This window comes from Coregonus clupeaformis, chromosome 35 (assembly GCF_020615455.1).
Source record: "Coregonus clupeaformis isolate EN_2021a chromosome 35, ASM2061545v1, whole genome shotgun sequence".
NCBI classification, from domain to species: domain Eukaryota; kingdom Metazoa; phylum Chordata; class Actinopteri; order Salmoniformes; family Salmonidae; genus Coregonus; species Coregonus clupeaformis.
The window spans coordinates 17,769,698-17,787,699 of record NC_059226.1 but is presented as its reverse complement, the minus strand read 5'-3'; the positions used below and the strand labels follow the sequence as shown (position 1 = coordinate 17,787,699).

The 18,002-nt window shown below is 42.3% G+C and overlaps 1 protein-coding gene across 1 annotated transcript in view; it reads left to right on the top strand.

The window, feature by feature from the left end:
• The first annotated feature begins 4,572 nt into the window (after window positions 1-4,572).
• LOC121569607 (rho-related GTP-binding protein RhoN) overlaps window positions 4,573-18,002 on the top strand; it is a 30,733-nt gene continuing 17,303 nt past the window's right edge. The window contains exons 1-2 of the mRNA XM_041880696.2: window positions 4,573-4,934; window positions 5,491-5,578. Coding sequence (XP_041736630.2) covers window positions 4,833-4,934; window positions 5,491-5,578 — 190 coding nt within the window. The 5' untranslated portion in view covers window positions 4,573-4,832. The remainder of the gene's footprint in view (window positions 4,935-5,490; window positions 5,579-18,002) is intronic.

The following is an 18,002-nucleotide window of genomic DNA, read 5'->3' as shown; positions in this document are numbered from 1 at the left end:
TCTCAGACTTGCAAGCCTGCCTCTGGACCATCCCCCTCCATCATCGCGCAAGAAAAAGCAATTACCGGTAAGTTTGCAAACATTTCTTGATATGGAAATAGTGACCTAATTATCAAAACGTGCAAAAGTCATGACCAGAAAGAGTAGGCCTAAATAACGGAACAACAAACAAAAGGTTTGCGCGCCAAACCTACTGTAATTGAATTGCCGGCATCCGACTAGCTCTCGAGAACCCACATTGGACATCTATCAATTGTCCTGAGGACCTGGGAAATGCCCTCAAAACCGCCCACTAAGGATAGCGCTATTACCATCAAGTAGGCTTGGGTTTTGCTAAGGTGGATGGATGTAATCCCATAACTTTGGATCAGAAGGTTACAGTTGTGGACACTGGTTTAATTTTTTTTTATCCCAAACCTTAACCCTTTCCAAAACCATTTGGAATGAGTGCCTAAACGTAATGTTTTAACCATATCCCAAACCTTAACCCTTACCTTAACCTATCGGAATGAGTGCTTAAACTTAACCCTTAACTTCGAAATTTTATGTTTTGAGAAATGGAAAGATACAAAGCAGCAGGAACAACAAAAACACATTGAAATTTAACGTTTGGAGGAACTTCGAAATGATACATTTTAAGTTTGGAGAACGTGGATGAACGTCTACTTCTGCAGTGAGACTGTTGGGCAATACAGCCATAAAGTTCTCATTTGAACAATTGACCAAGGCAGGGCCAATGTGTAGGCCTAGAGCTGTCCTGACGCTTGTCTAACGTTAATGATCACTGCATGCAATACGGATTTGGAAACCTCAGAAACTCTATTTTCGTATCTACCAAAATCATTTTACAAATAGAAAAGATACACTTATTGTGGGCCGTTTTAACACAGATTCTCACAGAGGCCTTTTATGTTACACTTCCAGAGATAATGGAAACTCAGGAGGGAACAAAAAAAAAAACCGTAGGCTCGAAGCTGTGTTACACAAAAAATCTCTGTGGAAATCTGTAGTGAAACAGCTAACAGTACCTGTATCTTTATTTTCGTAAAGTTATTTTTGTATGATTATTAAAGGGATAGAGCAAGATTTAGGCAATTAAGCCCTTTTTCTACTAACCCAGAGTCAGATGAACTCATGTGTTTCTTTGTGGTTTAGGCTACATGGGACCTAACTGTCCAAAAAAAGCGACTATTCTGTCAACCTAAAGGCCCACCCAAATAATGTTGTTGACTCGTCCTTTACTTGTATTCGTGGTCAAATCATAAATTAGAGAAATAACATTGGGTAATAGGCCTCCCCATCCATAAACTTCTCTGAAACAGACGGTTTCAAAAATGCTTTCCATTTCCTATGCGGTGACCTCACATGCTTTGGCCGAGACGTCTCCTTGGCTCAGTGGCTGAGCTGGAAAATAAACTGTTTACTTGTCATGGATATTTATAATGATTGGTAGGCTGCAGTGCCTTCAGAAAGTAGTCATTCCCCTTGACTTATTTCAAATGTTGTGTTACTGCCTGAATTCAAAATGGATAAAATATTTATTTTTTTGTATCACCGATCTACACACAATACCCCATAATGACAAAGTGAAAACATGTTCTTCGATTTTCTTTGCAAAGGTATTGAAAATTAAATACAGAAATATCTAATTTACATAAGTATTCACACCCCTGAATCAATACATGTTAGAATGACCTTTGGCAGTTATTACAGCTGTAAGTCTTTCTGGGTTAGGTCTCTAAGAGCTTTGCATACCTGGATTGTACTATCTTTGCCCATTATTCTTCAAACTCTGTCAAGTTGGTTGCTGATCATTGCAAGACAGCCATTTTCAAGTCTTGCCATAGATTTTCAAGCCAATTTAAGTCAAAACTGTAACTAGGCCACTCAGCAACATTCATCTTGGTAAGCAACTCCAGGTTATATTTGGCCTTGAGTTTTAGGTTATTGTCCTGCTGAAAGGTGAATTTGTCTCCCAGTGTCTGTTGGAAAGCAGACTGAACCAGGTTTTCCTGTAGGATTTTGCCTGTGCTTAGCGCTATTCCGTTTATTTTTATATATAAAAAAAACTCCCTAGTCATTGCCGATGACAAGCATACCCATAACATGATGCAGCCATCACCATGCTTTAAAATATGTTACTCAGTGTTGTGTTGTGTTGTGTTGTGTTGGATTTTCCCCAAACACAACACTTTGTATTCAGGAAATAAAGTTAATTTATTTGCCACATTTTTTGCAGTTTTACTTTAGTGTCTTACTGCAAACAGGATGCATGTTTTGGAATAGTTTTATTCTGTACCAGGCTTCCTTATTTTCAACCTGTCATTTACGTTAGTATTGTGGAGTAACTACAATGTTGTTGATCCATCCTCAGTTTTCTCCTATCACAGCCATTCAACTCTGTAACTCGTTTAAAGTCACCATTGGCCTCATGGTGAAATCCCTGAGCTGTTTACTTCCTCTCCGGCAACTGAGTTAGGAAGGACGCCTGAATCTTTGTAGTGACTGGTTTTAAGTGTAATTAATAACTTTACCATGCTCAAAGGGATATTCAATGTCTGCTTTTTAAAAATTGTACCCATCTACCAATAGGTGCCCTTCTTTGCAAGGCATTGGAAAACCTCCCTGGTCTTTGTGGTTGAATCTGTGTTTGAAATTCACTGCTCAACTGAGGGACCTTACAGATAATTGTAAGTGTGGGGTACAGAGATAAGGTAGTCATTCAAAAATCATGTTATACACTATTATTGCACACAGAGTGAGTCCATGCAACTTATATGTGATTTGTTAAGCACATTTTTACTCCTGAACTTATTTAGGCTTGCCATAACAAAAGGGTTGAATACTTATTGACTCAAGACATTTCAGCTTTTCATTTGTAATTAATTTGTAAAAATGTCTAACATCATAATTCCACTTTGACATTATAGGGTACTGTGTGTAGGCCAGTGATACAACATCTAAATGTAATCCATTTTAAATTCAGGCTGTAATACAACAAAATGTGGAAAAAATCACAAATGTGAATACTTTCTGAAGGCACTGGATATTCCCACACCATTCTGTTGTTTGTGACCAGTCCAAGCAGGGGTAGAAAAGCTGTTTTTTAAAATACTTAATTACAATTTTTGGGAAGGAATGCTATTTCACTCATATTGTTTGTAATTATAAGTCATATTTCATAGAAATATGGAACACTGGAAAAGTTACTTTCATACATTGCCACCACTGGCACCACCAATTTGTAAGTCGCTCTGGATAAGAGCGTCGGCTAAATGACGTAAATGTAAATGTACTGGACCAGAGAGAGACTGTGCTCTGTGTCCACCTGCTGCTCAGAAGAAGCACTGCGTAGCTCATTGTGTTGAACTCTGGTTAAAATAAAAGACTGTATCAGAGCGTGGAGTTAGTCATAGACAGCAGGGGAGGGGAGCTCACACAGCCATGTAATGGTACTCTCTCTATCACATGTCTGATGGACTGCATGCTGAGAAAGTTGAAGTAAAGAAGATATGTATTGGTGGAATTCAGCAATGCCTAGGCTTCTACAAGTTAATGGTAGCCTGTATCATACAAAGTGAAACACTATTGCTGCAATTATATTATATATTACTTATAAATAATTTAGGCCCATTGAAACACCCTAAAACAATATGTTATTGGTTCAGTAATCTTTCTGAAGATGCACACACTTGTGGCAGGCTACTGCTGGTGGCTCAGGGTGGGTTGCTTTTCCTAAAAAATAAAATACCACTCCTCACCAAAGGGTGGCAGTAAAAGCCTGTAGAAAAATGTAAGTAACAGCCAGTATGTGACCTCGCTGAATTGTAAACCGGCCTGCCTCAGGTGACATTTATATCTCACATGAAACAACAACAGTACCTGAAACATGGACGTTTCAGTCGAAGAGCTTCCAAATGAGGCAGTTCGGGTTTTGGATAGGGAAGTGATCCATTGATATGTATAAAGACAGGGTTGGGCTGAGTGGGTGAAGACTTTCAACTTCCCCAACATGATGATTCAAGATACAGTGATGACTGTCCTCTAGCTATCTACTAAAACCCCGGTCACCACCCTGCCCTGAAAACAGGGACATGATCCATCACACCATACACGCTTCACCCCCCATAGTTGTAGCCTACCTACAATACATCATACAAAAATACTTTCCTTTTCATTTATTTTTTTGAATATGCCAGTTAACATTAACACGTACTTTAGACCTATAAATAATTTATAAAGGGTTTATACGCGTTTATAAACTGTTAGGCTAATTATTAGTCTAGTTTTACAGTTTATAACTATGTAATAAACAGTCAATACATTCGTTGAAATGTGTATCTAAACACAATCCTTAAAGCTATAAATAAAGGCCAGGAGATGTAGCCCAATCATAATATGAATAATCTTTCGACAACAAATAATGAAGACGTGTGTCACTGTTGGACAAGTAAAGAGACAAGCTATCAAACAAGTAAATGAACACAGAGAGTCACGAGGACCAACTCGCTCTCGTTGGGCGCGTGTATGGGCAAGGCGTGGCCAATTAAAAAGTAGAGTTTGAAGGGAGGGATCCGCGTGCTGCTGCTGAGTGCGGAGGCGATCAAGGTGGTGTGATCAGGCAGTGAGAGGATAGCTAGTGTAACCGTGGGAACTGAGGGCTGCACAGGGTGGACAGGGGAGGACAACCCTGGGAGGACACATTGGAGGGCGCGCCACAACCAGCGCATGTACCTGCTGGTTTTTCCTTCAGTTCCAGTCTCACCTTATATCCACATCGGATGGTGAATGAAACCGATCCGCGTCCAGAACAGACACACTGACTGACAAAGATGGAAAGTCAAGGCAGCCGCTGTAAGATCGTGGTGGTCGGAGATACGCAATGTGGTAAAACGGCTCTCCTACATGTTTTTGCGAAGGACTGCTATCCCGAGGTAAGTGTCCTGATATAGGCTATGAAGTCTTGCGTTATGAACATGACTGTCCACACTTGAAAACAGGCAACTGGATAATTTAAGAGTGGTATGTGTACTGTGGGTCGATGGAACTCATCGCAGTTTGTGAATAAAGCAAAGATAAATGTCAAGACAGACACAAAACCAAATAGAACGACAGGGTTTCTATATTCTAATCATTTCATCCCAAATGTATTGATTTAAATTATGAGCCAAAGGTGTGTTCGCACCTGCGTTAGGTAATCTCTAGAGAGAAAGAGAGAGAGACGGAAAGCCGAAAGACAGAAATAATACAAAATTGCCATTATTATTAGTGAATAAACAATATAGACTCATATAATGTATTTCGGAGTGTATTCAGTTTCCACTTTTGATTAATATTTTATCTGGGTGTTATTGTCAACTAGACCTACATTGTTTTAATATAGTCTATATATTTGTATGATAACATTACATTTAAGTGATTGAACGTCTGACCTATGTTTACTCCTATGCTATTTGTGCTGTACTAATCAACATGCACCCTTTTTTTCAGAACTATGTCCCCACAGTATTTGAAAACTACACGGCCAGTTTTGAAATTGACAAACAGAGGATTGAGTTGAACATGTGGGACACGTCAGGTAATACTATTTCTGCTCTCTGCATCTATCTCCTAAAGGCTGATGACAAATCAATCCCTCTGGCTGCTCCGCTCTGCAGTGACGACAGTCCATGTCTGCAACGGTGGGAGGGCTGCTTCAATAATTTTGGAGTTTTCAAGCAGTCATCTCTCTGACTAATTGCTTTGACCATGCCAACTTATGACTGACTGACTGGCGTACTTTTGCTTTGGGCATTTGCTATTTATGATTGTTGTCTTTGCTGAAAAGCTCCAGTGCCACTCCTTTCTCTCAGCGCTGCCCTCTGTTTGCATTCCTCTCTGTGCGGAGCGCTGTGTGGGGCTGGGCTGTTCCCATGCTCTGTCCAGGGGCCAGAAGACTGCTAGGGAGGTCGGGGAGGGACGGGGGCTGAAGCAGAATGGCTGACTGAGTGACTGGCCCACAGAAATGATCTCTCAACCCATCCAATCTACTTGAGTCTGTCAGTGAGGGCTGAAGAGGCCTCTGTGGCTGGGAGGCAGGACTCAGTGGTTGGAAGTTTTCCTTATCTCCTCCTTAGCTTTGGACCGGGGGCTTCTGTAATGGTAGTAGGGTTGTGCTTCTGTCTGTCCATATCTAAACCCTTTGATGATCACTGACGATAGGTGATTAGCCTTTTATCTTCAGTAAAGAGACCATAACCCCACCTCCCTTTACTCCATCTACAAACATGATATCACCCACCCGGCCTACCAGCCTCAAGCAAGTTACACTCAAGAGTGTGTGTGCTCACTTGCCTGCCTATTTACGTCTTGGTTCGTAGAAAACACAGATGCTCATGTTTTCACTCCAGATGTAAATTAATTAACGGATGTTCTCCCATGGTAAAAAACCCTCAAACATTTAAATAAAGAGAGAAACATTTAGGTCAGGTTTCTGCCTCTGACTTCCTGCCCTTATTTTTTCCATAATTGTAATTCCATCCATCTCTTTCTATTCTTCCCTTCTCGTAACCCCCTCTTCTGCCCTCTCACTCTTCCTCCCCCCTCTCATGTGCGCTGGCAGCAGCAGTGTATTGCCAGGGACCATGTGTCTTCTCCAGTCCAGTTGCATGGCCACTATCTGGACCCACTATATAATTACTGTGAAGAAGCATTTGCATATGTAGTAGACCCCCTGCTGGCCTTCATAAACTACAGCTAAGGCCACTATAACTTACCCATGTGTAGCACAGGACCAGGGTCCTGTAATCTTTAACCAGTTGTGGAAAAAGTACCCAATTGTAATACTTGAGTAAAAGTAAAGATACCTTAATAGAAAATGACTCAAGTAAAAGTGAAAGTCACCCAGTAAAATACTACTTGAGTAAAAATCTAAACGTTTTTGGTTTTAAATATACTTAAGTATCAAAAGTAAATGTAATTGCTAAAATATACTTAAGTATCAAAAGTCAAAGTCAAAGTATAAATAATTTAAAATTCCTAACATTAAGCAAACCAGATGGCACCATTTTCTTGTTTTTTAAATTTACGGATAGCCAGGGGCACACTCCAACATTCAGACATCATTTATAAATGATGCATTTGTGTTTCGTGAGCCCGTCAGATGAGAGGCAGTAGGGATGAGTTGTCAAAAATATAAATAGTAAAGTAAAGTACAGATACCCCAAAAAACGACTTAAGTAGTACTTTAAAGTATTTTTACTTAAGTACTTTACACCACTGTCTATAACCACCCAACAGTAGCTCTGTGTAACAATGTACCAGGATCAGCTCAGTTGGTTTCACTCCATCTGCCAACTAACACTGCCATCGACATAGTTAGTGGGGGGTAATACGATGGAGAGTGTATTAATAATAACATATCAATTGAACAGGAGAGACTCACCGTGGTCTCTGAATATCACTGATTTAATCATTATTTATTAGTCCTTGAGGTGCGTTCTGTTTCAGGAGCTGGAGTCTAGCCTCCTCATTTCCACTTTTACAGCCTCTGTGGTCTGATAGGTCTCAGTGAGTTTGGTAGGACGTGTATTGCCATTAACAAGGTCACGGTGCCTATTGTTTTAGTGTGGCAGTAGACCATTGATTAGTTTAGCCTCAGTGATCTGTTGTTCTCCAGACCAGCAGAGGTTCTAGTATTCACAGGATGGAGCAAAACAGAGGTGAGGTGTTGATCTAATTAGGGTCATGACTGTGTCTAGGTATTGTGTGTGTGTGTGAACTGATGTCTTAGTGAATAGGATGTTTATTTTAAAGAGGCAGAAACAGGGCCATTATGGCTGTCCAGAACTAGAGGGAAACTCGCAGCTGCTTTGTATTTCCCCTGCATTATGCTACGGACCATCTGGAGGATTAAGTCAATTAGAAACTGATTGAGTGGAATGCAAAGGAGAATGTTTGTCTGTATGTGTGTGTGTGTGTATATTGTGGGAGAGGGCATATTCTGTGTATGCATGTCTGTTTATCCGTGTTTGGCATCTGTGTATTTGTGTATCTAAATAACAGTAGCGAGGACTGATGTATTAAAAGACAGCGATGACTGACAAGCCGTTGCTCCTTGAGTTCAAATGTCACCATTCCTAACCCCATTCCAAGCTGTGATTGGCCAAGCTAACTGACTCTGGGTCACAATAGGTCTGTGCACCAATCAGTGACCAGTACTGGGTGCTCACGGTCACGGGTTATGATGCTCGTCAGCCAATCTGAGTATTCATCCAGCCAAAACTGTCATGCCCCCTGTACTGTGCCTCTTCCCAATATGGTGGTGCTGCAGCATGGGAACTATCTCATCCAAGTCAGGCCTGGAACATTCTCCCACTCATAGCACAGCCAGGACTGTCCCAGGGAATATCTAAGTAACGCATGACAGTCAGTCAGGCTTCTCCCACAGTCCCACACCACAGTTACATCTCTGTTTATGCTCTCTGATTGACTAAGTCTGATTCCTATCTTAAAAGTGAAAGCCTTGACTTATGTGTTGTGGGTCAGAGAACATTCTTAGTCATACTGTAGCTTCCCACATATTTTGAATGATTTCTAATTTCCTTAGAGGCGTTAGGCAATGCCAAAGGCATTAGGCAATGTCAAATACCTCAAAAAAAATTATCCACTTGCCGACTGGGCCATCCACATGTATTATAATGATTATTTTATAACACTTTTACTCACAAAAGGTGTTTCTGTAATTAGTGGTGTGATATATTTTTGATTTGAGAGATAATGACAAATGGCTTCAAACACCTAACATCACCCACACAACCACTACACACACACACACACACACACACACACACACACTCCCATCACATGCACAGTGACTTTTCAACATTCCTGGTGACTTTGTTTTTTGCTAAAAGCCACATTCTCAGTGCAGTGGACCATTAGGGCATAAGAGCCCTGTATAAACAAGCTTAGTTCACAGGGCCTTCCCTTCCCTAGCCCTTTCCACTTGATTAATCTTTAATAGCAACTGCATGAGCTACAACTCAAAACAGAGATGAAATAAAACCAACAGCCCCACTCTACTCTATTGTGGCTGGCTGTAGCTGGAGGTGCTTCAGAAAGCAGAAACATGAGATGAGTGGCTCGCCTAGATTGCCATGTTGATTACAGAGATGACTGGGGAAGATGACCTCAATGATATGCTGCATCAGTCAGCCTTTAGTTTGCCCTTCCTCGTCTTACTGTATGCACGCATGACTGTAAGTCGCTTTGGATAAAAGCGTCTGCTAAATGGCATATTATTATTATTATTATGCTATCCTCATACGTTTTCATATTCTTCTCATACCTGCACTTGTCTTTTATGATTTGTGAGTGCACACTTATTTTACAAAGCTTTTGTTTGTTTTGCATTAAGTTTAAATCTATCACAACCCTTAAATCATAGTAATTTTTTTTACCCCCCTTTAATGTCAAAGTTAAATCTTTATAGTCAGTATCCTGAAAAGGGATGAGCATATCCTGTTGACTAACTCACACAGCTGCACTAGTCTACACTGAGCAGTTAATGCTAGTCTCCTGACCTGCCTGGGGGTAGAACTGCCGAAACTCAAACCTGTTTTTATTATGATTAGCACATTGCAGGCACACCCGTTGGTTAGGCACAGCCAGTGAGTGTACTGTGCACCTGTGTGTGTGTGTGTGTGTGAGTGGAAATGAGTGGTATGAAGGGTTGTTGTGGGTTCAAAATGACCCTTGTTGACCCCCAGATGAATTATTTTATGAGAAAGGGGTTTGGATCGCACATGCAATCACATTTCAGATGAACTACCCATCCCCCCTCTTGCCCAATTTATCTGTTTGAAAAGGCTTTATGATAATTTCCTCAACCATTATCTTGCCATTGGAATGTCAAACACTGCATTATGTCGGTTTTACATTTGACATTTTAGTAATTTAGCAGACACTCTTATCCAGAGCGACTTACAGTTAGTGAGTGCATACAAAAGTTCATACTGGCCCCCTGTTTTATAACTATTGTTTCAGTGAAGCACCATTATGGAGAATAGGTGTATTCCTAATATATAACGGTGAATACCCAGACTATATTTAGGACATGAAAAGGCATGTCAGGTCTACTTAACCTTAATAGGCCATCAGAGCACTTAAAAATAAGTAGTTAGGAAAACCCATAGTAAAATATTCACCCTATTCACCATAGCTCCATTAAGCTTACTTCCATTGTCTAACAAACACTGCCTATATTGCTACATATCTTATTCAACACATTGTAAAACGGTATGTTTCTTTGTGTTTCAACATTCATAAAACAACCCAAAACACCAAAGGCCATCACTAATAGTCTTATACAATGGAAAGTACCAAATTACCATGAATGGTGCATTTGAACAGGAGCTGGAAATAAATGCGTGCTACTGCCATGTCCATGCATACAGACAGACAGACAGACAGACAGACAGACAGACAGACAGAAGGACAGATATTGTTGAAATGCGTGTGGAGGTATTTTTGGACAGAGGGTAGTGTTCTGGCTCTCTGTTGAGCCCCTGGCGGGGGTCGGCACTGTGGGGGGGGGTTTAATCCAGCACCTCCCTGGCCCCCCTTGTGGCTCCCCGGCCCTGGCTCTCATTTGGGAGCACCTCCAACCCCACTGGAGAAGAGTCTTCGCAGTCCTGCATGCCTCTTTTACATATAGATTAGAAGTAATAGCTGTATATGTGGTAGGGTAGCAAAATTCTGGAAACTTTCCCAAAATACAGCTTTTTCAGAAGTCCCGGTTGGAGGATTCATAGATTTCCTGCTTATTCCATACTGAATCTAGGAATCTTCCAACTGGGATTTCTGGAAAACCTGGGAATTTTGGGAACATTACTGAAATCTTGCACCCTGTGGATATACAGCATGTGGACATGTACAGTAGATATCTTATTCATAGATTCCATAGCCACCTCACCGCACACTGCTCCACTGAGTGTCTGTGACAGTGTAGCCGCCTGGAGAGTCTGGAGGAGAGCCAGGGTTCAGGCTGCAGGGGTTTATGTCTAGCCGCTCAGAGTGGCCCCTGGCTGGGTACGCGTCTCTGATTCTCCCCTTGGAGCCTTGCGGTTCTCTGGTCTGAGTCACTAACACTAACTACTACGCTAGGGTCAGTGTGTTGGAGGAGACCTGGGTGCCCATATGCTTCAGCCAGAGAGACCAATCAGACCTTGGACAAGAGAAAGAGGGAAAATATTAAGAAAACGTGAAGGAAAGAAGGGAAAGAAAATTGTCTGACATGGCTAGTTTCACCACTATGAGGGTGTTTTAAAACGTGTCCCTTATCTCTCTGTTTTCTCTCTTTCTCCACCATCATTCTCTCTCTCTCTCTCTCTCTCTCTCTCTCTGTTTTCTCTCTCTCTCTCTCTGTCTCTCTCTCTGTCTCTCTCTCTCTCTCTCTCTCTCTCTCTCTCTCTCTCTCTCTCTCTCTCTCTCTCTCTCTCTCTCTCTCTCTCTCTCTCTCTCTCTCTCTCTCTCTCTCTCTCTCTCTCTTATCCTCTTTCTCCATCCTGTGTTCTCCCTCTCTGTGATAGCTCATTAGTCTGCATAGCTCTGTTCTGACCTGGAGTCAGCGACAGTGTGTAGGAGAGGGGGAGAGGAAAGGAGAGGAGGAGAGGAGCATAGTGAGGGCCAGTCAGCCTCACTGACAGGAACACACAGCCTATAATTAAACACACAGAATATCCAATTTATGTCCAACACACACCCTCACACATACGCTTGCACGCACTCACACACAGATGCGACTGCAGGCACGCATGCACACACACACACACAAACACACACACATGCCCGCGTACATACTTTTTTGAATAACCTAAAAACACAAAGGAAACAGGCAGACGGTACACCCAAGGTCATGCTCTTCTCTGGGCTTGTTATGTCCTTATGAATGGTACACTACATAGCCCCATGGTGAGCCCACTGCCCACCTGCCCCTGTTCCTCTGCCCTCTCACTGCCTCCCAGCTCCTAATCTAGTCACGTGGAGGCTTTTGGGGGATTCCATCCAGACAGATCTCTAATGACATCCTCCCCTCTGATCCCTCTGCTCTCTGATGATCTCTGTGATCTCTGTATGACCGTCTGACCTTGGTCACAGACAGACAAAGGCCCTATGATACATCTCTGTACCGCCTCTCTTAAATATGACTGTAGACTCACTGCGGGGTGCTAGACACTGGGGCTTAACATATTCACTTCAGGACACATAATGATGATTGGTGCACATATGGCTCTTACATACTTACATACTTAGGTTAATACTACTTATTTAATTTTTTATTTTATTTAACCTTTATTTCGACAGGGATGCTAAGACCAAGGTCTGTTTTACAAATGAGCCCAGCATACACATCAAAGGCACATCAATATACACTATACACATCAATATACTGTACACATCAATAATACACATCAATATACTGTACACATCAATATACTATACACGTCGATATACTGTACACATCAATATACTATACACATCAATAATACACATCAATATACTATACACATCAATATACTATACACATCAATATACACTATACACATCAATATACTATACACATCAATAATACACATCAATATCCTGTACACATCAATATACTATACACATCAATAATACACATCAATATACACTCTACACATCAATATACTGTACACATCAATAATAAACATCAATATACACTATACACATCAATATACTGTACACATCAATAATACACATCAATAATACATATAAATATACACTATACACATAAATATACTGTACACATCAATAATACATATCAATATACTGTACACATCAATAATACACATCAATATACTGTACACATCAATAATATACATCAATAATACACATACATATACTGTACACATCAAAATACACTTCAATAATACATATCACTATACTGTACACATCAATAATACTCATCAATAATACACATCAATAATACTGTACACATCAATAATACTCATCAATAATACACATAAATATGCTGTACACATCAATATTCACATCAATATGCTGTACACATCAATATGCTGTACACAACAATAATACTCATCAATAATACACATCAATATGCTGTACACATCAATATTCACATCAATATGCTGTACACATCCATAATACTCATCAATAATACACATAAATAATACACATCAATATACTGTACACATCAATAATGCACATCAATATGCTGTACACATCAATATTCACATCAATAATACACATCAATATACTGTACACATCAATAACACTCATCAATAATACACATATATATGCTGTACACATCAATATTCACATCAATATGCTGTACACATCAATATTCACATAAAAATGCTGTACACATCAATAATACTCATCAATAATACACATCAATATGCTGTACACATCAATATTCACATCAATATGCTGTACACATCAATATTCTCGTCAATAATACACATCAATAATACTCATCAATATACAATCACGGTTGACAACTCCGTTGTGTCCTCCTCCCAGAGTGCGAAGAGCCTTGGCGTGACCCTGGACAACACCCTGTCGTTCTCCGCTAACATCAAGGCGGTGACCCGCTCCTGCAGGTTCATGCTCTACAACATTCGGAGAGTACGACCCTGCCTTACACAGGAAGCGGCACAGGTCCTAATCCAGGCACTTGTCATCTCCCGTCTGGATTACTGCAACTCGCTGTTGGCTGGCCTCCCTGCCTGTGCCATTAAACCCCTACAACTCATCCAGAATGCCGCAGCCCGTCTGGTGTTCAACCTTCCCAAGTTCTCTCACGTCACCCCCCTCCTCCGCACACTCCACTGGCTTCCAGTTGAAGCTCGCATCCGTTACAAGACCATGGTGCTTGCCTATGGAGCAGTGAGGGGAACGGCACCTCTGTACCTTCGGGCTCTGATCAGTCCCTACACCCAAACGAGGGCATTGCGTTCATCCACCTCTGGCCTGCTGGCTCCCTTCCTCTGCGGAAGCATAGTTCCCGCTCAGCCCAGTCAAAACTGTTCGCTGCTCTGGCACCCCAATGGTGGAACAAGCTCCCTCACGACGCCAGGACAGCGGAGTCACTCACCACCTTCCGGAGACATTTGAAACCCCACCTCTTTAAGGAATACCTGGGATAGGATAAAGTAATCCTTCTACCCCCCCCCAAAATTGTAAAGTGGTTATCCCACTGGCTATAGGGTGAATGCACCAATTTGTGAGTCGCTCTGGATAAGAGCGTCTGCTAAATGACGTAAATGTGCCCTTGAGCAAGGCACTTAAACCTAATTGCTCCTGTAAGTCGCTCTGGATAAGAGCATCTGCTAAATGACTAAAATGTAAATGTAAATGTATACTGTACACATCAATATTCACATCAATATACTGTACACATCAATAATACACATCAATATTCACATCAATATACTGTACACATCAATAATACACATCAATATTCACATCAATATGCTGTACACATCAATATTCACATCAATATTCACATCGATATGCTGTACACATCAATATTCACATCGATATGCTGTACACATCAATATTCACATCAATATTCACATTGATATGCTGTACACATCAATATTCACATCAATATTCACATCGATATGCTGTACACATCAATATTCACATCGATATACTAAAAGCAGAACAAAATAATAGAAAACAAACCCATTCTTCAGTAAAAGGGACCTCAATCAGCCTTTTGAATTGTCCTAGAGGCACCAATTCATCCAATTTTAAAGTGCCTTGGAGATTATTCCACAAGTAAGATGCAAAAAAACTAAAAGCAGATTTACCTAACTCAGTGGAGATCAAAGGGATCTCCAGAGTTAGCCATCCCTGTGACCGGGTCTGGTATCTCTTATGTCTATAAGTTAACAATGAAGTAAGGTACGGTTGAAGTTTATCCAGGAGGGATTTACAAGTAAAAAGAGAGCAATGCATTGATCTACGGAATTTCAAAGAGGGCCAGCCTACTTTCTGATACAGAAAGCAGTGATGTGTACTGAACCTAATCGACCTCATGGAAAATACATACTAATGATTAGTACACCCTGCTAGATACATTCAGTACCAGTGGTTTGTACACATGCTAGCCTATTTACATTTGAGTCATTTAGCAGACACTCTTATCCAGAGCAATTAGGGTAAGTGCCTTGCTTAAGGTCACATCAACAGATTATTTATTTTCACCTAGTCTGCTCGGGGATTGGAACCAGTGACCTTTTGACTACTAGCACAACGCTCTTAACCGCTAGGCTACCTGCCGACCCTATCTACTGCTGGGGACCATATATAGACAAAAGAAGCTTGAGAATAGACATGGCAACCTTAATGCAGGCATCCGATGCCCAATTTTATCCAGAAGCCAAATGTCAAACAATCCCAAAATAATCCCCCTGAAATCAATCACAGACAAAGAGACATATTAGAGAGAGTTCAGAAGGAGAGAAGAGAACAGAGGAAGTGAAATATAAAAAGATAGGCCTATAAAAATAATTGCTTGTGTGTGTGTTAGTCCATGGGAATGCCAACTGCCCTGACCATGTCACCCCTGCCATTGTGTCTCAGCTGACCGGAGGGGGGGTGGGGAGGTAGGGGGCTGGGTCTGGGGTGGTGCTTGCTTGGCTCAGGGCACAATGAGGCTGGGAAGCAGCTGGGACTGACTGAGGGGGTAAGGGGGGAGTGGAGTGGAGTGGAGTGGAGAGGGGGGAGTGGAGTGGAGTGGAGTGGAGAGGGGGGAGGGAGTGGAGGGAGTGGAGAGGGGGGAGTGGAGTGGAGTGGAGAGGGGGGAGTGGAGTGGAGAGGGGGGAGTGGAGTGGAGAGGGGGGAGTGAAGCGGAGAGGGCAGGAGGGAGAGAATGCTCTCAGAGCTAAGAGGGGATCGTGTTTTGTGGCAGTGAATAGTGGGAGAAGGGACAGAAGGAGGAGAGGTATACATCTGGATCTGGGACCACCCCTCTGAGGCCAACCCTCTGGGCTTTGTGATGTGTTGGGTCATGACTCTATAACTCATTGGTCTTCATTGACCTATAGTAATGTGATCCTCTGTGTGATCCTATGACTCCAGTGCCACAGTGGAGCATTATTGATCCCAAATGGAGTCAACTAAAGGGCAAACAGTAACAGTATGGGCTGAAACTAGGATTAGTATGTTGCTTACTTTGGAGTTTCTGAGTGTCATCCCATTTTCTCAGACATTCCTGAAACACTTGTTCGTTATCCTCCGCCAGCAGTGAATGAGTGTTAGTCTCCCAGGCTGGCAGGAAGCAGCTCACACAGGGAAATCTGGGACATGGAATTTCCGGGCCTGTCCCTCCGGGCAGCAAGCGTAGCACAGCAGCATAACTTGCAGTTTTGCCAGCTTTGATCACTGCACTTCGAACAGCATGGTGACTGGCCCTCGCCCTCACCGCCGCATGGCTACCAGGTCTAGTGTTTAGCTCGCTCCTATCCCCCACCACCTCCACTGGATGAGACCCTCTCTCAGTGTAAGGGGATACGGCTGGGCCTGTCTCTTACCCCCTTGGCCCTTTAACCCGCATCCTCTCCCACTTCCCTTCCACAGCTCCCATAATTTATGGTTGACTTTATTTAAAAACAGGATCAGATGCTCTCTCTCTCTCTCTCTCTCTCTCTCTCTCTCTCTCTCTCTCTCTCTCTCTCTCTCTCTCTCGCTCTCTCTCTCTCTCTCTCTCTCTCTCTCTCTCTCTCTCTCTCTCTCCTTTCTCTTCTCTTTCTCCCTCTCTCGCTATCACTCTCTTTCTTTCTCTGCTGTCTTTGGGGGGAGTGGAAGTGCACTCAAAGGAGAGAGGGAATGGTGCCCATCATCTCCACTCGAGCCCTCCCTAGGGACCCTACAGAGTGGGCCAAGGATGGATAGGGCTATGATAGGGATGTGCTTGGATGGCTAGGGGGAAGGGGGAGAGATAGAAGTGGAGAGGATGTCTTTTTCCTCTTACAAGCTGTCTTTTATGTGACCGTGATAGATGTCTGAACATTTTCAATTCCTATTTAATATCAAACAGACAGCCTTGGACGAAAATAACCCCACTCTTAGTAGTATTCCAAAATTCGAATGAATTTCCCTCAGCCAAGGAAAGAAGGAGATGGAAAAGAGATGTCTATAAAAGGATGTGATGCATGGTGTTTTACAGGTGAAAGGGAATGTAAGGAGGGGGATTTTTTTATTGTGTGTGAGCGAGAGAAGAGAGCGGGGTCTCTTCAGAGCTGAATCCATTAGTCCATGGTAATCACAGAATTACAGGCCAGCTGTCTGTGAAGCAACCGAACACTGGCCACCACCATGCCTGCAGTCTGCAGTATACCTCCCTCCTCCATGCCTCCATACCTTAGCCGTGTCTCAGCTATGGACTGTTCTGAGGTGCTGTGAAGGACCAGGGATGGGGCGGCCTTCCTTACAATCTGGCCCCTCTAACCGGATCAACACATAATCTCTTCAGGGAGTGAAACCGGATATTCCCAGGTCTTCTTAATTCCAAAATACCCCCTTTCCCTCTACTCCCTTCCCTGTGGACCCTGCTCTGCTTTCACATGCCCAGAGCAACAACAGAGAACTTATCTCAAGACGTGACGTGAAGCTGGGCGTTGGAAAGGGGATGTTAGAATTAACACAGTTGGCATTAACAGGTGTAAGTGGTGGAGGTAGTGAAACACAAAGTGTTTTGTTCTCCTGGCTGTCTTTAAATGCACCTTGTCTTTTTGAATGGTGTTATTTGGTGTAACTTGTCTTAACAGCTCGTACCGCTTCGTAGTGACTCATCGTTACTCATCATTCCTCGTGTGAGGGAGGCTATGCTAGAGCAAACCCAGACAAAGCGTGTGCTTGTGTTGTACATAGACAATCGATCACGGATACATATTCTGTCTAACAAAGGCCAAGACATAATGAAGTCTTAAGTACTGTACAGCAAACAGAACTCAAATAATTGGTCACAT